The following is a 20942-nucleotide window of genomic DNA, read 5'->3' as shown; positions in this document are numbered from 1 at the left end:
AGAGATGAGCTTTGGAATCCCCTTCCATCCCTAACTTGAGTGAGTAAGGGTCCCACTTCCAAGCCTTTCAGTTTGTTCAGTGAAAGAAAGGGCCCTTTAAAGAAACGTCTACTTCTCTACTTTTTTCCTCATTGCACAGAAAATTGAAGTTTTCCATATAGAAGCTCTTACATATTCCATGAGCAAAGATAACAAAAGTTTGTTACTCTTCAGACCTTTAATACCCAAGTTAACAAACCCACAGAAACCTCTAAAACCAAATCATGCTCAAAAATTTTATAATATGCAAGAACAGAACTGAGTTAGAAACAGAGGAGCTTGAGAAAATGCAATACAAATTCAAAGCCCAGAAACTTGATTCTAGAGTCTGTGAGGGTGGATTCATCTTGTTCAAGAAACTTTACTCCACATCTGTACGAACTGAGTGCACATATCATCTGTGTCTGCCCCTTCCAGAAGTTTCCCTAGGCCCAATCCCTAATTTATGAATAGGCTAGAAGAAATGAGAGAACAGAAACAATCATGCATGGCAAATGGACAGCATAGATGCTTCTTTAAACATAGTAAAAATGTATGTTTTTCAAGGACTGTCACTAGTTAGTGACCTGGAGGAAGCTTGGTAGCTCAGCACATAGAGCACTGGTCCTAGAGGTCAGGAAGACCTCAGTGCAAATCCTGCCTCCATCCATACCTCCAGATGTGTGACCCTGGGTAAATCACTTAATCTCTCTGTGCTTCTGTTTCTTCATCTGTAAAATGGGACTCACAAAAGCACTTAGCTCTCAGAGTTGTTGTGAGGATCAAATCATTTATGTAGAACAGAAAGTGCCATATAAATACTAGCAATTGAACTTTTTTAATATGATGCTCCTATATTCCTATTGCTCCTATTACTGTTTTCATACCAGAATTTTTGCCTCTCTGCTATCTCAGTCATTCAGAACTTTATTTCTTCTGATTGGCCTGGAGGTTCCAAAGCATTTCTTCTGAGTGAGTAAATAAGTAAGGTTGTTCTAAAGGCACCCCCCCCCTTTTCCAGTTTCTGAATTTCTCTGGTTTTCCTTCTCCTTTCCCCTTACTCCCAGTTAATAATGCCTACCTCATTCTCAGCCAGATGGATTTTTTGGTCTTTGTACTAGTGTTTTCCACCTATGTGTTTTACCTGAAGTGCTGAGTCAAGTGAGTAATTTCACAATCTGTGCTAAATTCTGTTGTCCAGCAAACTGGGTGGCTAGGGCCTTTGGCTGGGTGCCAGTTAATGCTGACTTCAGGCTTTCTCAATTTTCCCTGACTTCTGGCGTTTTTTGGCAATGATTCAACCTCTCTTCCATTTCTCCAATCAATTATTTAGTTGTGCTTTTAGACCTAGGTAAATACTGTGAGCCTACATGCTGACCTAGTAGATTAAATGCATGAGATAGCACTTAAACCCCTCCTGAAACCCTGAATCAGCAGTGTTTCCTAAAAGCCCCCAGAAGTTGTGACCCATTAATACAATCAATTAATGTTCATTACCCTGCCTTAATGTTAGTATCAAAGTTGCAGGATCTCCTTTTTTTAAAAGAAGTCTCTTTAGTTAGTGCTCCCATCTAATCAAGGGCAGCCCTGCCTAATTTTCTGACAAAAAAAACGTTACTGGAATTTGTTCATTTGCAAAGACTGTGCCTTCAAGGCCAATTCATGACCAAGAAATGACATTTTCCTTGGTCAAAAAGTCAAGGAAAAACCTTTCTCTACAATTCTGAAAAGTGGTTGGGGGATATGAACTTTTGTTGATAAGGGAAGAGTTTCTATGGGAAATATAGAAGGAACTATCATAGTCACCGGTACTATCCCTTTCCTAGATATAATTGGGCTGTTTTTGTAAGGCTGGGGTGGGAAAACTTTTTGCCAAGGGCCATTTGACTATAGTATCTTTTGAGGACCATACAAAATTATTAACTTAAAAATTAGCCATCTATAGTTGGCCAAACATTAATTCATCACTAAAAACTTCTAGGTTTGTTGAATTTTTAGTTGTACCTGTGGTAGCCATGGCAGCACCAGATCGAAAGATTTTGCACAATGTAAGATTCACTCCTGTATAAGGTTTTTGTTAAGTAAAAGGCTCACCTGTAACAATAGTTCCTGATGATGAGGGATTGAGCTCAGGTGTGGAAGATATAGGAAAATGAGCAGATAAAGATAGTCCCTTGGGCTGAACTGCTTGACTCTTTATAGTAAAGACAGTCTGGAATCTATAAATCTATAGAATATATTATATATATATATATATATATATATATATATATATATATATATATATATATATATATAAATAGCAAGTTAATTTTTAAATCTTTTGCTATCTGTATTCATCAACTTAGGATGTACTCTCAAATTTTTGAGAATATATTAACAGTTATATAAGGAATTAAAGCATTTAGACTGATTTTTTTTTTTTTAGATTTTTTCAAGGCAATGGGTTTAAAGTGGCTTGCCCAAGGCCACATGGCTAGGTAATTATTAAGTGTCTGAGGTCGGATTTGAACCCAGGTGCTCCTGACTCCAAGGCCGGTGCTCTATTCACTGCGCCACCTAGCTGCCCATTTAGACTATATGGATAGCAGTGTTTTATCTTAGTTTAATTTTAAATATTTTAATTGTCTAATTAAAAATAGTTTCTTTTTAAAATTGTCACAATTACCTACAAGACAATTTTTTCTACAGAAGTTCCACCTAAGTAAATTGATCCTTTAGAGACAGCTTTTTAAACAGTATAACAATATATCATTTTCTTGGTATTTGAAGTTTATGTTACTGAATTTAAGTATCTTGGATGTTTATAAATTCTTTAACATACCCATAACTATTTGTGTGAGTGTTGTTACCTAATTACAGATATTAAAGAAATGTGATGATATATGGAAGAATTGAGCTGACATTTACAAAGGCAGAAAAGTGATGGGGTCCTGTATTAAAAAAAAAAAAGATCTGTTGAACTTTGTCAGGTTACCCCAAATGGATATAACAGGTGATTTTGATGATCAAAAATTAGCTGTTAGAACAAAAATAGAAAGTTTTATGTGCTACTATTTTTAAAAATTGTATCGGAGGTTGAAATTTTAGAAGGTAAAGTGTAGGTTGTGGGTTAGGATGTAGCATTTCAGAAAGGAATAAGGTGATTCTGGAAACCCAGAGCCTGAGGAGGCTTGATGTTGAGTTCATAAATTCCAAGAAGTTTCATGAAAAACAGATGGTTTGTGAGCATTTGGAAAGGAAATCAAAGACTATTACATGCTAACATGTTCCTTAAAAAAATGCTAACCTCATTTCCTTTTTGTTAGGAAACTATTGATAGTTCAAGATAATGCTAAAGATATAGTGTTATCAGAACTTCATGAAAGTAGTAATATTTTTATGGACCTCTTGTGAAGATTTAAGAGCTAGATGACAGCATAATTGGGTAATTTTTAACTAATGAAAAATCTGTCTAAAGAGTGTTAACCAGTACAAAGTTACTATTCCTCTTCACTGTGATGTATGACCTCTCCACATGTCCCCTTCTATCTCCATTGTATTTTGCCAATTCATTATCTTGCCTTCCTGATATTAACACCATAGTAACTAGTTTCAACTTGATTTCCTTATCCTTATCACTCACATTTTGCCAAATGCCCGTCCTTGTTTGTGCTCTCCTATCCATCTCCTTCACTCCTACTCACATGCTATTGAATGGACTAGAGGAAGTCTCACAACTGTACCGCCTGCTTGCACTACACATTTGTTATCTGATCTCAGTTGGACCCTTACTGCAGCAAGGCAAGACTTATTCCTTTTTATTTCTCTATCTCATTTTCCAGAATCTATTCCATATCCTCTTTTCTGTCCTCAAACCTCCCAGCATTACTCAGTTCCTCTCTTCTCTTAGCTGAAGTTTTTGCCTCAAAAGAAAAAAAAAAATCTTAGTTCTTACCAAAATCTAGTTTTCCCTTCACCCTCATCTGCCATTTTTTCTTCATCTCAAGAGCTCCTTCACATCATACTTCCACTATTTTCTTCTTTTCTTCAGGCTTTGATGAAGAGGTTGCTTCCTCGGTAAAGTCAAATTCTCAATTTGCACCCTTGATCCTATAACTTTCTGCCTTCCCCTCAAATTGGCCCTACTTTCATCTCCCTTCTCTCTCTGTCTCCCTCTGCCCTTCATTCCCTTCCTTCTCATCTCTCTCTCTCTCTCTCTCTCTCTCTCTCTCTCTCTCTCTCTCTCTCTCTGACAAAGAACAAAGTTAGGGGTTGCAACATATAGGGAAAAGATGGAATGATAAAGGAATTTTCAAAGTCCATGAACATGGAGGAAAAGCACTTGTGAAGGATAACAGTTTTAAGGATATAACTGTTTCTGTGTATATCTGTGATAGAAAGTAGGTATAGTCATGGGAATTGAGAAGATTTGAAGAACTGGCAAGTTAAGTTGAGAATCTATATATGTATTCAAGTTCCCCAGTATGAGGGCAGGAGTTGGGGGGGGGGCAGTGAGAAAAGCACTTAACTCATTAAGGAAATAAAGAGAATATCCTGAAGGAGTAGCTAGATAGTAGGCTCCAGAATCTCCAGTGGGTGTTATGTTTGCATTAAATGGATCCCAAAGAAGGAGAGGTTATTGACTGGTATTTAGAAAGTCTGGAAATGGCAGGGGGAAGAAAAGAGTAATCCAACTCTCTCACCACAACTCATAAACTGGGAGTTAGGAGTTAAAGTGCAACCAATATGAAAAGGTTACCCAAGGATGCAGTACCCACAGGAAATAAAAGGTTTAATATAAAACCAAGTCTGTCAATTATAGAGCAGTCATTACAGAGATTGTAGGGAAAGGGTCATGGAGATTTGTAGTGGAACATTTGAAGGATATGAGAATAAGGGAATTAGCAAAGGTAGATGGTTGGAATCTCTAGGCTGGGAAGAATTTGAGGAGGGATGCATGCTAACCAATACATAATTAGTTGGGGCAGTGTTGGTGGCTGGAGGGAGATCTATTGAAGGAGGCAGGTGATTAGACAGTTTAAGGACCTTCTCTTCAGCTCAATCTTGTAGCAGGTGTGGTGATTTTGTGTCTTATGAGGATCCTTAGGAGGCACACCTCACAGCAAATAAAAACAAATGAAGATATAACCTGGGAAAGTCTACCCAGGAATCAGGAGCTGATCATTTGAGGTGGGTTTGGTCCTTGGGAGGCTTTCCATAATATTGGAGAAGTCCCTGAAGTGTTTACTGAGGCCAAGAGCCAAGGCCATGTATCCAGGGATAATATAGATCTTCTGTGGGATGACTCTGAAGCAAAGCTCCTTGGGAGGACACAATTAATGAAATAGATTAGAGATATGTTCAATGTTATAGGATAGATATTCTGAGAAAATATGTCATTTTAACAGGGAGTTTAAAATTACAGATATTAGTTTTCAGTCCTGTATAGATCTAATTTTATCTTCTAAACACAATACTTTGCATCAGTTTGAAAGGTAACATGATGTAGTAAAAAAGAATCTTGAAGTTAGAGTATTATTAGAAGCCCTAGTCTAGGTTTCAGTTCTGGCTGTGTCAGCTATGTTATAACTCATTGTCATTAATTTTGTTAAGCTTCAATTTTCTTCTCTATAAAATGAAAATAATTTTATACCTATTTATCTTTCAGGGTTTTTATCTCATGAAGCAATGTATATGGTTTCTTAAATTGTAATACATTATAAAAGTATATATAGTGGTATTATATTTTTATTTCTAAATCCTAGTAGAGTGCATTGAGTATGTTTTTAATTTATTTTCATCCATTTGTACATGTATATTTCCAAGTCACAAAGTTTCCCTCCACCTTCCCTTCCCACCCCCCCCTCCTCAGTTGGGAACAATCAGGTTAGCATTTTACATACATATTTTGTTAAACATATTTACAAATTAGTAAATTTTGGCATGAGGAATTAGGATTAAGGAAAAGAGATACATAAGAGATAATTTTTATAAAGTGTTTTTTGTGTTTTTTTTTCTGTGTGTTTTGTTTTTCTTTCTCTGGTTGGGGAATAATATAGTCCATAATCTATCAAAAACATTTGTCCTGGTTCTCTGGACTGCTGAGAGAGGTTGCTTCCGCCAAAGTTGTTCATCTCATAATGTTTATGTGTAAATTGTTCTCTTGGCTCTACTCCCTTTGCTCAGTATCAGATCCCATAAATCATTCCATTTATGGTTTCTTATAGAACAATAATATTCCATAGTATTCATGTACCATAACTTGTTTAGCCATTCCCCAATTGATGGACATCCCCTTAATTTCCAGTTCTTTGCCACTACAAAAAAAAGGCTGCTATGAATATTTTGGAACATGTAGGACTTTACCTAGTTTTTACAATTTCTTCTGGATGTAGTCCTAGAATTGGAATTGCTGGGTCAAAGGGTATGAACAGTTTTATTACTCTTTGGGCATAGTTCCATATTGCTCTCCAGAAAGGTTGGATCCGTTCATGATTCCACCAGCAATACATCAATATCCCAATACTCCCACAACCTCTCCAACATTGATCCTTTTTCTCATCTGGGCTAATCTAATAGGTGTGAGATGATACTTCATTGTTGTTTTAATTTGCATTTCTCTAATCAGTAGTGATTTGGAGCATTTTTTCATATGCATATATATTACTTTAATTTCTTCATTTGAAAACTGTTTATATCTTTTTTATCAATTGGGGAATGATTTATGACCTTATAAATTTGATGCAATTCTCTATATATTTTAGAAATGAGACCTTTATCAGAATTCCTGGTTGTGAAGATTGTTTCCCAGCTTTCCACTTTTCTTCTAATTTTGGCATCATTGATTTTATTAGTGCAAAAATTTTTTAATATAGTCAAAATCATTGGTTTTGCAGTTAAAACTAATTCTTGTTTGGAAAAGGGATAAATTTATGACCATAGATCTAATAAGAGTATTTTTTTTTGTCTGTTAATTTATCTATGGTATTGCTCTTTATGTTTAAATCCTGTACCCATTTTTGACCTTATTTTGGTTTAGAGTGTGAGATGTGGATCTGTGTGTTTTTGCCATACTTTTTTCCAATTTTCCAACAATTTTTGTCAAATAAGTGAGTTCTTATCCCAGAGGCTGATGTCTTTGGTGTAGTCATTTACTGCATTTTCTTTTGAATCTATCCTAATTCACTGATCCATTACTCTATTTTTTTAACCAGTACCAGGCAGTTTTAATGACTGCTGCTTTATAGTATAGTTTTTGATCTGTTAGAGCTAGACCACCTTCCTTTACATTTTTTTCATTAGTTCCCTTGCTTTTCTTGCCCAGTGCATTGAGTATTAAGCACCAGGAAGTGATTGATAAATTTTTATTGAATAAACACCTTTGCAATTTCAACTTGTCAATTTTGATCTAATACCCAAACTTGTTAAAAATGTTATGAGAACATGATTCTGTCATTTAGCATATTCTTTTTTTCCTGCCAGGTTTGTGTCAACTTAGGTCTGATTGATGTATACTGGCATGTCTTCAATATAGTCATTCCTATTATTGGTAAAAATGTCCAACTTTGGGATGACTCTGAAGCAAAGTTTCTTGGGAAGACACTTTGTATTGACATTAATTGAGATATGAAATATGGAGATATATTTACCATTGTCATGGATGATGTCCTGTATAATTCAAAGTTGGATACCCCATCAATAGCAGATTCTTCAACTATATGAGGACATTGTGCCTACATTGCACTTATTATTGTATTTTTATGATTATTGCACTCATCTTCCATTAGTTATACTTATTTTATAGTAATTAAATTCCAGAGGATTACAAACTGAAAGCAAAACCGCAAAAAGTGACATAATACTTATTTTTGCTTTTAACTTTTTCTCTTTATAATACCATATTAAGTCCTATTAACAGATGACATAGCTACATTCCAAAAGCATGTATGTATATGCTTCTGATTAATGTGAAGAACAGAATTCACACACACATGATAAAGATAGATAAAACATGATATAGATAAATTGAGGGGTTGGGATTTTATTAATTGTGGAGAATTCCTCAGAAAGGAAAACTTCTGTAGTTTATACTTTTAGCATCCCCTGAGTATATATATGTGTGATGAAGTAACTTATCCAGGGTAACATAACCAATTTGTGTCAGAAGGGCTTGAATCTAGATCTTTTTCATCTCAAGGCCATCACCACATATGTACTATGCCATGCTGTCTCTCATCATAAATATTTTATCTTTTAAAGTTTTTGGTGATCTTATTTAAAGGGCCCTTCTGAGTTCACGGACGATTTCTTCTGCTTCTTTTACCCTTGGCAACTGTGATACATTGTATCAAAAAAAAATGCTGGCTCCCAATTGTTTGTGTGTGTGTGTGTGTATTCATTTTTTACTTAAATTCTGTTTCCAGTTAGAAAATATTCTGTTCCTTCATTCTCCCTTATCATCCTTATCATACCTTCTAAAGATGGTAATGGTGATGGTATATTGCATTTAAACAAAACATTTTTTTTAAATTAGTCAGTTACATTCATTCCATTATGTACTTTAAACATACATGGAGAGGGAAAAAGTGGCTGAATTTTAGAGGAAATGACTCCAATTCAACTTACAAGGTACTGATGGATGCTAGAGAAGCAAATGAAAATAAATCCCTGACCTCAAGCTTTCATTCATGTGGTTTTGGGGAGAGGGGAAGAAACATAAAAATAGGCTATATATATATAGCCTATTTTTATGTTTTATATATATATATATATATATATATATATATATATATATATATATATATATATGGAGGAGAAATCAAGGAAGACTTTCCATAGAAAGTGGTACACTAGCTGAGCCTTGAAGGAAACCAGGGTTACCAAGAGGCTGAGATATAGAATGCATTGCAGATAGAGAACATAGCCTTTTTAAGGCAGAGAGTTGGGAGATAGAAAGACGGCTGGATACAGTAAGGTACCACAAAAAGAGTTCTAGATTTGGCATTAAAGACCAGAGGAGTTCAAGTGACCTGGAATAAGTAATGTAACTTCTGTGAGTTTCTTCATCTGTAAAATTAGGTTGTTGGACTGAATTCTGAGATCCTTCTAGCTTTAAATATTTTATGATTTTTGGTGGACCAAAAAAAAGTAGGTAGACTGCAGTTGGATTGTGAAGGACTTTAAATGAAAAACTAATTTTTTATGAAATGAAAAATTTATATTTTATTGTGAAGGCAATAGGGAATCATTGAATTTTTTGAACAGAAAAAATGCATAGCCAGCCTTGTGCTTCAGGAAGATTATTGTGAAGTTGAGTTGAGAATAGATTGACAGAATGGAGTCTAGAAGCTGCTACTCAAAATGAGAGGTTATAGTGTTAGTCAAGGTGAACAGAATTGAAGGCCTGAACAGGATGGATAGGAAATATGCTGGGGTTGTAGCTGACAAGACTTGTCAAATGGTTGAATAAGAGGACTGAAGAAGTTAAAAGCCAAGGGTGATGTTGAGTTGGTACATCCAAGGTAAATGATAGAGAATAAGTGGAAATAGAATGTGTAGAGGAAAGGCAGATGGAGTCAGGGATGGAAGGGGGAGTTGGGGAAGATATGCAGTTGTGTTGTGGACATTTTGAGTTGGATTTGCCTGGAGTTTCCAATAAGCAGTTAGTGATATAGGACTAGAGTTCAATAAAGAGATTAGTATAGATCTGGGAATCATTTGCATAGTGATAATTTAACCCATGGGAGAAAAGAGAAAAAGGAGAAACCTAGAGCATTGGCAATACCCATGTTTAGGAGGCAGAACATGGGTGATGATGTAACAAAGGAGATTGAATAGGGTCAGATAGGTAGGAGAAAAAAAGGGGAAAACCCAGGCAGGAAAAATTATTCAGGAAGATAGGGTGATCCAAAGCATCCACTGCTGCATAGAGGCAGAAAATAATGAATAGGGAAAAGCCATTAGATTTGGCAGTTAAGACACTGATGGTAATCTGTGAGAAAGTCGTTTCAGTTGCTTGGTGAGAACAGAAGCCAGACTACAGTAGGGGACTAAAAACTGAGAAGAAAGTGAAAGCATCAAGCAGATAAACTTTTTTCTGGGATTTTGGTTGCAAAAAAGGTTGACGGGTACAGGATGATAAGTTAGCTTCATAGGATAAATGATCAAGTGAAATTGAAGATATTGTAGACTCTTGGAGAAGACAATATCAAGGACACAAATAGAGGGAGTTGGCCTTGGCAAGAAGGGCAACATTTTTGTTAGTCTACTGCAAAAAAGAAGAAAATAGGAGAAAGGAGAAAAATGTGAGGACTTTGATGAGGGACAGGAAGAGGAGGAAGTACACAATGAATAGTATCTTTTCTCAGTCGAGTAGGAAGTATATAGATTCTCAACTAAGGGGGAGCAGGAGGGAGATGGAGAGATGAAGTTTCCAACAGCTATAGTGGCAGAGTCCAAAATCAATTAAGAAAATAAAGGGAATGATCTGCAGCATTTGAGGGGGTTCAGTCTTAATTAGACAATATACATTTTTAGTCAGGGGCATTCAACTCATGAGTAAAAACATATAAGGCAAATAATGGGAATAATCCAGGGCAGAATTTAGCAAGGTAAGACCAAAAATAGAACATTATATGGCTAACTGTAGGGACAAGATGACAGAGAAGAAAATGGAATCTGAGCAAGAGGTAATATAAGGATACAGAATAGATTTAGAAGGAAGGTGGTGTTAGGAGCATTTGGTTAGAGAAATTTCAAAGTCCTAGGATCATGGAGGTATAGAGGTTTATTATGAGGCCAATATGATCATCCCTTTGTAAGGCTGAGGTAGAATGAAAATGTAGGTTGTGAGCATTTGAAGGAGATTAATTAACTGGAACTTCTGTGTGTTTAAGGAGAACCAGAAGATGCTGCTTTGTTTAAGCTTCAGTTTTTCCCAGTCATTTAGGAAATCTCATCCTGAGGACTTAAGTGTGAATTATTGAGGTCATACAAAAGGTTGCAAAGTACATTAATTTAGGCTTGAAAATAAGCAAACTATGAATCTCCCTTCACCACTGTAACCACCCAAACAAAACTTCAAATATAAATCTTCACAAATTAATCAACTCTTCTGCCAGGATGAGATGGAATATTGTGGAAGATATGAAATCCTTATCAAAATATTTGAGTAGGAAATTGTAGGTAAGTGTTTTTTGGAGCTGTTATTAGACCTTTATTTCAATAATCTCTTCTGTAGGAAGTTCAGTATTAGCCAGGATCATTTAGAAGAGAGAAAAGGAATTGGGAAACCACTTGGCTCATTACCAAAGCTCAAAAGATCTCAGGTTTGACTGAGAACTCAGAAGTCTTCTAGTCTAAGCCATAGCTAAATTATGAGTTCTCTCTGCAACATATAATCAGCCAGTTTTTGTGAAGTATTTCAGTAAATAAGTTAACTTAGTGTAATCAATAAGAGTCCTTTGCCTGGAGTCTTAAGGCACTTAATTCGTGTGATTGTGGATAAATCATTTAATCTCTGCCTCAGTTTCTTCGACTGTAAAATGGGGATGATATAGTTCCCCATACATATGATATAGTTCCTACATACAGAGATGTGAGTCTAAAGTTATATATTTGTTAAGGGCTTAGCACAATGCCTTTGAATCAGTGCTTGTTTCTTTCACTACTGTTGAAAGTAGCTCATTCTGCTTATGAATGGCTCTAATTGTTGGGAAATTTTTCCTTTTATTCAGTTGAATTCTTATACTCCTATCCATTGCTCTTAATTGTAGCTTCTGGTGCTAAGCAAAATTGATCCTGGACCCTCTTCCTTGCAACTGCTCTTTACATTTTTGAAGATTTAAAATTTTTAAGATTTCAGGTTTTCTTTTTACTTGATAGAACATTTCCAATCTCTTGAATATACAGATGGGTGCTTGATTTCAATATTTAAATTTTAGATCACTTTTGCAGTCAGATCTGATTCTATTGAAAAAAAAATCTGTGAAATAACCCTATTTAGTAGAATCAGTAATGAGCCATATAACTGGACTAGGTCATAATTTCATTCCATGGGACCTATATTTGGAGCATCCATAGAAAACAGACAATTTGTTGTTTCCTTTCTAGGAAGCAACAGCCACTACATCTTGCTTTTGTTTTCATCTCTGTTTTAGTTATTCCCATGTCATTTGGGAAATATAGCCAATTATCTCAGGAAGGCTGTGTAGAAATCAAGAAAACCAGTATACAATATCATCATGATATAAATTGAGCATTATAATTATAAGCATTAAAATAAAGCATTATGAAATGCTTATTAAATCAATATAATTAAATTTTCTCTTATAACCTTCCCTCTCCACTTCAATCCTTTCTCCCCAAATCTTCACTCATATTACCAGTCATTGTTGGTCAAATTGTATTATGGACTGTATGACCTTAGGCAAATTGCTTAAACTTCTATGGGTTTCAGTTTCTTCATCCTCTGAAGAAAATTTTGGACAAGATTAAAATCCCTTTCTTCTTAAGTTGTAAACTCCTTAAGGATAGGAAAAACTGTATTCATTTGTGTTCCTGGCACAAAGCAGAATAGCTTGTACATAGAATGTGCTTTACAAATATTTACTAAAATAGGGGCGGCTAGGTGGCGTAGTGGATAAAGCACCGGCCTTGAGTCAGGAGTACCTGGATTCAAATCCGGTCTCAGACACTTAATAATTACCTAGTTGTGTGGCCTTGGGCAAGCCACTTAACCCCATTTGCCTTGCAAAAATCTAAAATAAATAAATATTTGCTAAAATAACTCTTAATCTTATGTAGTTCTACAGTTAGCTAACAAAGTCTGAGGCCAAGGATAAGCGATTGATTACCTTAGTCAATGATGCTATACTTGGTTATACATGTATATTTTAGTAAATTAAAATTATTTTTAGAATCTTCATATTATATAATTCCCTTGGAAACAGATAATTCAGAGTGTCATAACACTAAGGAGAATAATAGCTTGGAATAACCTAGAATTACTGTTAAGTGATTACACTGTGACTACATCTACTAAGACATAAATGCTGTACATATAGGAGTATTGATAGGTTTTGATGAATTTTTTCTCACCTTACTCTTAAAAATATTTAATAGCTAGCATTAATATAGCACTTCATAAATATTATCTAATTTCATCCTCTCAACCTGAAACAGTTATACCCCATTTTAAAGATGAAGAACACTTGAGGGGGAAAAAGATTAAGAAATGATTCTCCAGGAGAGTGGGGAGAATATGGGGGGCACATGTACAATAGTTTAAAAATATAAGATGCTAATAAAAATATATATATATTTAAAAGAAGTGTCTATTGTGGTCTTCTATAGCTCTTGACAAATAACTATCAAAATATTAGAACTATTTGCTAGGCTATACAGCCTAAATTCTGTCACCACTTGAATTTTGAGTGACTTTAATTGAAACCTATAAACAATATAACCTTACCCTCCAAAGTACAAACATCATGGCTTTAGTTACATTTTCTTTCTTTTTTTTTAAGTTTAAAGTTTTTATTTATTTTGAGTTTTACAATTTTTCCCCTAATCTTATTTCCCTCCCCCACCCCTACACAGAAGGCAGTTTGTCAGTCTTTACATTGTTTCCATGTTGTACATTGATCCAAATTGAGTGTGATGAGAGAGAAATCATATCCTTAAGGAAGAAACAAAGTATAAGAGATAGCAGGATCAGACAATAAGATATCAGTATTTCTTTTCTAAATTTAAGGTTATGTCCTTGATCTTTGTTCAAACTCCACAGTTGTTTCTCTGGATACAGATGGTATTTTCCATTGCAGACAGTCCTAAATTGTCCCTGATTGTTGTACTCATGAAATGAGCAAGTCCATCAAGGTTGATCATCACCCCCATGTTGCTGTTCAGGTGTACAGTGTTTTTCCGGTTCTGCTCATCTCACTCAGCATCAGTTCATGCAAATTACTCCAGGCTTCCCTGAATTCCCATCCCTCCTGGTTTGTAATAGAACAATAGTGTTCCATGACATACATATACCAGTTTGCTAAGCCATTCCCCAATTGAAGGACATTCACGATTTCCAATTCTTTGCCACCACAAACAGGGCTGCTGTGAATATTTTTGTACAAGTGATGTTTTTAACCTTTTTCATCATCTCTGCAGTATAGATCCAGTAATGATATTGCTGGATCAAAAGATATGCACTTTTTATTGCCCTTTGGGCATAGTTCTAAATTTCTCTCCAGAAAGATTGGATGAGTTCACAGCTCCACCAACAATGTAATAATGTCCCAGATTTCCCACAAACCTTCCAACAATGATCATTATCCTTTCTGGTCATATTGGCCAGTCTGAGAAGTGTGAGGTGGTACCTCAGAGAAGCTTTAATTTGCATTTCTCTAATAAGTAATGATTTAGAGCAATTTTTCATATGACTATGGATTGCTTTGATCTCTTTATATTTTCATTAAAATACCTTTTTCTCATTCATTACCACAGAGGTGTGACTGAAATGGTTGACTATGAATTAATGTAAAAAAAGAATCACTTTATCTTGCATGAATGCCATTTTAATTTTTTTCTCTCCTCTAGCATTTAGCTCATTGCTGTATATAGTCAAATGCTTTCCTTTCCCTCCTCTCAGATCTCCAGTTCTTCCAGGTCCTCTATACTTTCTTCTTCCTCCCTCTCATCAGAGGATCTTAACTGCATGAATATTTAACTTCCCTTCTTCTCTTTGCCTATCCCATTCTCCTGTTTCCCATCCCATTCTCTTGTTATTACTTGAGGTTTCCATTTCAACAATTACTAATGGTTCTACCATCAAGTAGTGGCATAGGGATAGTAGAGGGTGTGAAAAATTGTCTATCTTCAACAAACTTCCTCCCCCAATATGGGACAGTAGAATTAGCTCATAGATGGAAGATTCTTTTTACTTGTTGAAATAAGGAATTATAGCATAATTATATATAAATATATATATATATAAACTATAATATAGTTTTATAGAATCATGATTAGGCAATGGGTCCTATGGGAATGTTTGTCACACATATTCAGATAAGATATTCATAGTATAGTACATAAATTACCCTCAGGTTAAAAGTTAAAATATATAGGATAAACCATATCACTAATTGCCTTTTGGACATTCCAGTTGGTTATACCATAGGCATCTCGAAAGTTGTTTAAAACAGAATTATCTCCTTCCCCTCTGATTTTGCTGACTTTCTATTTCATCTTCAGCTCTCCTCATTCACTATGTAATCACTTGTCAAGTCTGTTTTCCCCTTGGGTATCTTTTTTTCTTTTTTTCTTCAGTCATCTACCTGATTGAGCTCTTCAATCACCTGTGATCCAGTAGCTCCAAGTTATTTAACTGGTCTTCTGGGTTCGGTCTTTCCCTATACCATACCCTCATCAGAGCCTCTAGATTTTTTTTTTCTAGAGCACAGATATATGACTGTGTCACTTCCCTCTCAAGCTCCAGATGCTCCCAGTTAAATCCGGAATCACATACAAAGGTTCCAGGTTTGGTCCTTCCCAGTCTGGGTTCACTAGAACCTTTCAAGGTTCACTACACTTCAAGTAGATAGTTCTGTTCCTTCACACAATAATTCAGTGCCTGTCTTCATGATACTGAATAGGCTATTCCGCATACCTGAAATGTACTATTTCATCTTCACCCTACAGAATACCTAGCTTCATTCAGTGCTCAAGTGTAGATAGGGCCACTAAGGCCTATCCTGATTGCTAAGTGCCCTAACTCTTTTTCCTTCAAAATTTATCATGTATTTTCTATTTATTTAATGTGTCAATTTTCTTTCCCCACAATAGGAATATAAGCTATTTGAGGACAGGAATTGTTTTGTATTGCCTAGAATACATAGTATTCTGGCACATAGAAACAAATATTGTTAAAAATGAATAGATGCATCTGAATTAAATCTTCCCCCATATCAGCAAATCATGATTTTAACAGGATTTCTAACCATAAAATCTAAGTTTCAAAAGGCATAGCAGATCTTATAAAAAGTAAATGTGAAAAAGGACAATTAAGCATAAAAGCTGAACAAAGACCCTCAAAGGAACAGAAGGAATAGTTCTTACCAGTCACCTGAGATATGGTCATTCCTTAAGTTAGGCACTGGATTTGGCTTTGTTTCCTAGCAACTAACTGCCCCCCCCAAAAAAATGTGGGGAAAAAAAGTCAATTTGGCACATACCCAAAAAATTTTTTCTGTAATTTATTATAAATGCTGCAAATTGGAAAGATGATTGGGACTAGGAGTTAGAATGCTTAGGGACAGGTCTAGCACTTAACATTTTCCAAATTCTATGACCTTGAGCAAAGCATGCTACCTCCCTTGGCTTTAGTTTTCTCATTTTACATAAGTAAATATTTAGAGGATAATCAGTAAATAAAAAGAAACAAGAAATACCCACGAATAGCATTTTTTTTGTCAGGGGTAAAACTCATTAAAAAGAATGGACTATTTGCTAATTGGACTAGGTGATCTATATGGCTTCTTCATCTCTTACATTCAATTATTCCATGTATAAGACATTTCTTATAGCAAATAGTCCAATCCAATTATCCTGACTTCATTAAAGTCCTGGCTAAATAAAAGCCCTTACCTTCTGCAACAAGTTTAACCTCAAAAATGTCTCCTTTGTTCCTTAGTGCATTGTTTGCATATCATCTCACCTATTAGACTTCTGAGGTCCTAGAGAACAGGGGCTTTCTCTTTTCCCTTTTTTTTGTATCCACAGCTCTTAGCAAAGTTTCTGATACACTGCAGACACCTCTTGACTCAATTTTAAAATTACAGATTTATTACCGAATGAATCATATGCTGTTTTAAAAGGCTTTCTTCTGAAAAGGTATTTCTTTGTAATATTGTATGATCATCTAAGATTCACTGATAAAACCGCAGTTCTGATTTACATTCTCAGTCAAGATGCCTTACTGAAATGAAGGATTTACTGGATGCAGAATCAGAATACAGAGAGGAAAAAAGGGGCATAACAGGTTCATATAGTCAGTCTATTTTCTTCTCCATTGCTCTCAGACAATTTTTGGCATCTCTTTCTTTCCCCTCTCCCTCAGTGATGTCAAATTTTAGAAATATTTTAAATGGCTCAACAAAATGTTTTTTAACCCAGCACTAGGGAAATCATGTTATTCTGTCACTGTGAATGTAGAAATGGAAAGTTTATCTTGGTTTTGTGTGTGTGTGTGTGTGCTAACTAGTAACACTGCTAGTTTTCTTTCCTGGTGTAATCTAAACATTTATAAAATTAATTTTATACATTTCTCCATTTTTCTCTTGAAATGAAAATAATGCAACACACAGAAGTTTATCATTTAAAAAAAGAAATATTAAGCTATTTTCAATTTGGGACTATTTTCAATGTTATTAGGATGGAAAATACTGTGTATATACATATACATATACATATATATACTGAATCGAGCTAATGAAGTTAGATTTCATAACTTTAGTTTCTTATTATAAAGCAAAAGGAATTTTATTTTCACTTCTCAATGAGACAAAGGTATCAAACACATTTTTGAAAAATAAAAATTAAAAAAATTAATTTGTTATACATTTAATTAGTATTTTTTTTCTCCCTTCTATAGGCTCATGACTCCATCAAGTGAGATCAGATTTGTCCATAAAGAAATGGGTATAATACCAAGTTGGGGTGGAACTGCCCGACTGATTGAAATTATTGGCAGCAGACAAACCCTCCAAGTATTAGGTGGAGCACTCAAACTGGATTCTACAATAGCTCTGAAAATAGGAATAGCTGATGGGATTCTACAGTCTTCTGATGAAGAGAAGTCTTTAGAAGAGGCACGAAGATGGCTACAGCAATTTATCAGTGGTCCACCAGAAGTAATTAGAGCTTTGAAGACTGTGGTTTCCTCAGGAAAAGAACTTGCTTTAGAAGAGGCATTAGAAACCGAAAGAGATGTTTTAAGTACAGTGTGGGGTGGACCTGCTCATTTGGAAGCCATTGCTAGCAAAAAAAAATTTAACAAGTAAAGACCATATTTTGCAAACACATTCCATTGAAAAATGTTTTAAAAAACAGAGAAGCCTAATATTTATACTGTATTAAATATAAGCCTTAATAATTTTATATACTGGGAGAAAATTATACGTTTGTTATTCTAATTTGATTAAAAGTGTAATTTAAATCAAGTATTATACTTAATCCTAAAAAGGTGTCAGAAAATTGTTTTATTTTTCACTTAATAACTAAAATCATAAGACTAGATTGTTTTATTCTTTTTTTTACCTACCAATATTATGGACCTCAATGTAACACATTTCTTTACTCTTAGAAAGTATTGCTGGGGTGGCTAGGTGGCACAGTGGATAGAGCACCGGCCCTGGAGTCATGAGTACCTGAATTCAAATCCGACCTGAGACACTTAATAATTACCTAGCTGTGTGGCCTTGGGCAAGCCACTTAACTCCATTGCCTTGCAAAAAAAAAAAAAAAAGCATTGCCAATAGGCACCAAATACAGTATGTATATGCTGGCAAACTAAATTTGTTTTTATTGATGATGGTTATGAAGACCGTGACACATCAGGGAGGTGATGCCATAACAAGCATATGATTTAGATTTGTGAGGACTGATAAGGTGGTACAGTGAATAAGGCACTGGCTTTGGGAGTCAGGAGGACAGGAGCTCGAATTCAGCCTCAGACACCATACACTTGCTAGCTGTGTGACTTTGGGCAAGACATTTAACCCTGACTGCCTCACATCCAGGGCCATCTCCCGTTCTGATTCCTATCTGGCCACTGGATATAGATGATTATGGAGGAGAAAGTGAGAGTGGTGACTTAGCAGAGCACCCCCTCACTCCACTCAAATCTAAGTTTACTTGCTTGTCATGTGATAGCATAATTTTCTTGGTTTTGCTTTTCTTTGTGATGAAGACTGGTTAGATGAGAGGAGCATATTGGTTAATGACTGATGCAAAATAAATAAAAATTTAGAAAAATAAAAAAAAAATTTTTAAAAAAAGAGCAGCATTGTGGTAATAGATAGTAAACTGGATTTTAGAACTAGAATTCAAATCACACATTAAAAACTACCTATAATACTATTGCTGTATATGAAACCATGAGTGGTTGGACTCTAGAGAAGCATGGAATGAATTACTGATGTGGAGTGAAGGAAGAACCAATAGAATATTGTATACGTTAATAACATTGTGAGTTGATCAATCTTGATAGAATCAGCTCCTTTCAGCAGTTCAGAGATCTAAGACAACCCTGGGAGACTATGGACAACATTATCAACTTCCAGAGAGAGGGAAACCCCACAGAATTTGAATGTATACTATGTTCAATTCCTTCCTATCCTTTTTTTTCTTTTCCCTCAGTTCTGAATCTTCTTACACAAAATGACTGAGTAAATGTTAAACACAAATATACATGTACAACTTCTACTGCTAAGGGGCAGAGGAAGGGAAGTATAAACAAATATGCAAATGGATGAATGTTGAAAAATAACTAGCATGTATGTAACTGGAAAAATAAAATATTAAAAAAAACTACCTATGACATCCCTGTACAACTCTCTCTTAACCATTTTGTGCCTCGTTTCAAATTGTAAAATGAGAGGGCAACATTTTGGTCTTTAAGGTTCCTGCTCTATATGATCCAGTGATTAATCAACAAAACATTTCTCTCCAATATATAGATTCCTCTAACCCACTGAAAGATAAAATGCTACTTTGGAAAATTTTTGCTTGTTGATACATAGAATGTTTAATTTTAATTCAATGTATGATATATATATATATATATGTGTATATATATATATATGTGTGTATATATATATATATATGTGTGTATATATATATATGTGTGTGTGTATATATATATATATATATATATAAAATAGGGCTAAAAACTTTAGCCTTCATATAAAAGAATCAAGGAATAATTTCCAAAGAAACTATGCTGGGAGGAAACTCAGGATCATTTAGCCCAAACTATAAATGAATAGTATCTACCTGCTATATGTCCCATGGATAATGGGATAATGGATAAATGGATAATGAGCTCTGGCAGCCCATTTAAAAGTTAAGAAGTTTTCACTAAATTGAGTTGTAACCTGTTGTCCCCAATTTTTACCTAGTGTTCCTTAGTCTCCCTAGAGCTAAATAAACCAAGACCAATCCCACCTCCATATGGCTGCCTTTTCAAAAGCTTAGTAATATTCCCATGGCACAGTATCATCCTCTGATGATGTTTCAATACATATTTGACACCCAGAATTGAACTCCATTTAGCCTGTTCAGCAGAGATTACAATATGATTACGTCTTTCATTCCAAACCAAGTTAAAGTATTTTGGCTATCATGTTAAACATGTATGCTTAAACTAACTCAATAATCCTTTCATCTTTTTTTTATATAGACTCTTGCCTAGCCACATTGTCGTTCTTTCTTTTAATCTTTTTTTGCTGCTTCTATTTTATTTTCTCCCCAGGTATATGCAAAAACAGTTTTAATACTCACTTTTAAAACCTTTGAGTTCCAAATTCTCTCCCTCCCATCCCATTTCCCCTCATTGAGAAAGCAAGTTATTTGTTATAGGTTAAAAATGTATAGTCACGAAAAACATCACAATAGTCATGTTGTAAAAGTATACATACCCCCCCCAAAAAAAGAGAAACCTCACAAAAAAAGTTTAAAAAAAGTTAAGCTTCAATATGTATTCAGATATGATCAGCTCTATCTTTGGGACAAAGTTGTCCCAAAGCTCCAAATCCTTCAGCGTTCTCTTGGGTCCTAGTATTGATGAGAAAGGGTTAAATAATTCAAGCTGAACATCGTCCAACTATTACTTTGTATATAGTACATTTCCCATTGTATCTGTTCATGTACCTTTTTTACTGAGCATCCTC

The 20942-nt window shown here is 35.0% G+C and overlaps 2 protein-coding genes across 6 annotated transcripts in view; one reads left to right on the top strand and one right to left on the bottom strand.

Annotated features, from left to right (window-relative positions):
- ECHDC1 (ethylmalonyl-CoA decarboxylase 1) overlaps nucleotides 1-19584 on the top strand; it is a 57328-nt gene extending 37744 nt beyond the window's left edge. For 4 of the 5 annotated variants that reach the window (XM_074187539.1, XM_074187537.1, XM_074187538.1 and 1 more), the window contains one exon: nucleotides 17645-19584. In XM_074187539.1, the coding sequence (XP_074043640.1) occupies nucleotides 17645-18053 (409 nt within the window). In that variant the 3' untranslated portion in view covers nucleotides 18054-19584. The remainder of the gene's footprint in view (nucleotides 1-17644) is intronic. The other variant, XM_074187540.1, reaches the window with a different exon arrangement.
- The window catches only part of RSPO3 (R-spondin 3), a 642258-nt gene that overhangs the window by 346533 nt on the left and 274783 nt on the right, over nucleotides 1-20942 (bottom strand). The window lies entirely within an intron of this gene.

Source organism: Macrotis lagotis, chromosome 5 (assembly GCF_037893015.1).
Source record: "Macrotis lagotis isolate mMagLag1 chromosome 5, bilby.v1.9.chrom.fasta, whole genome shotgun sequence".
Lineage (NCBI taxonomy): Eukaryota > Metazoa > Chordata > Mammalia > Peramelemorphia > Peramelidae > Macrotis > Macrotis lagotis.
Note: the sequence above shows the minus strand (reverse complement) of the source record. Positions and strands in the feature narration are given on the sequence as shown.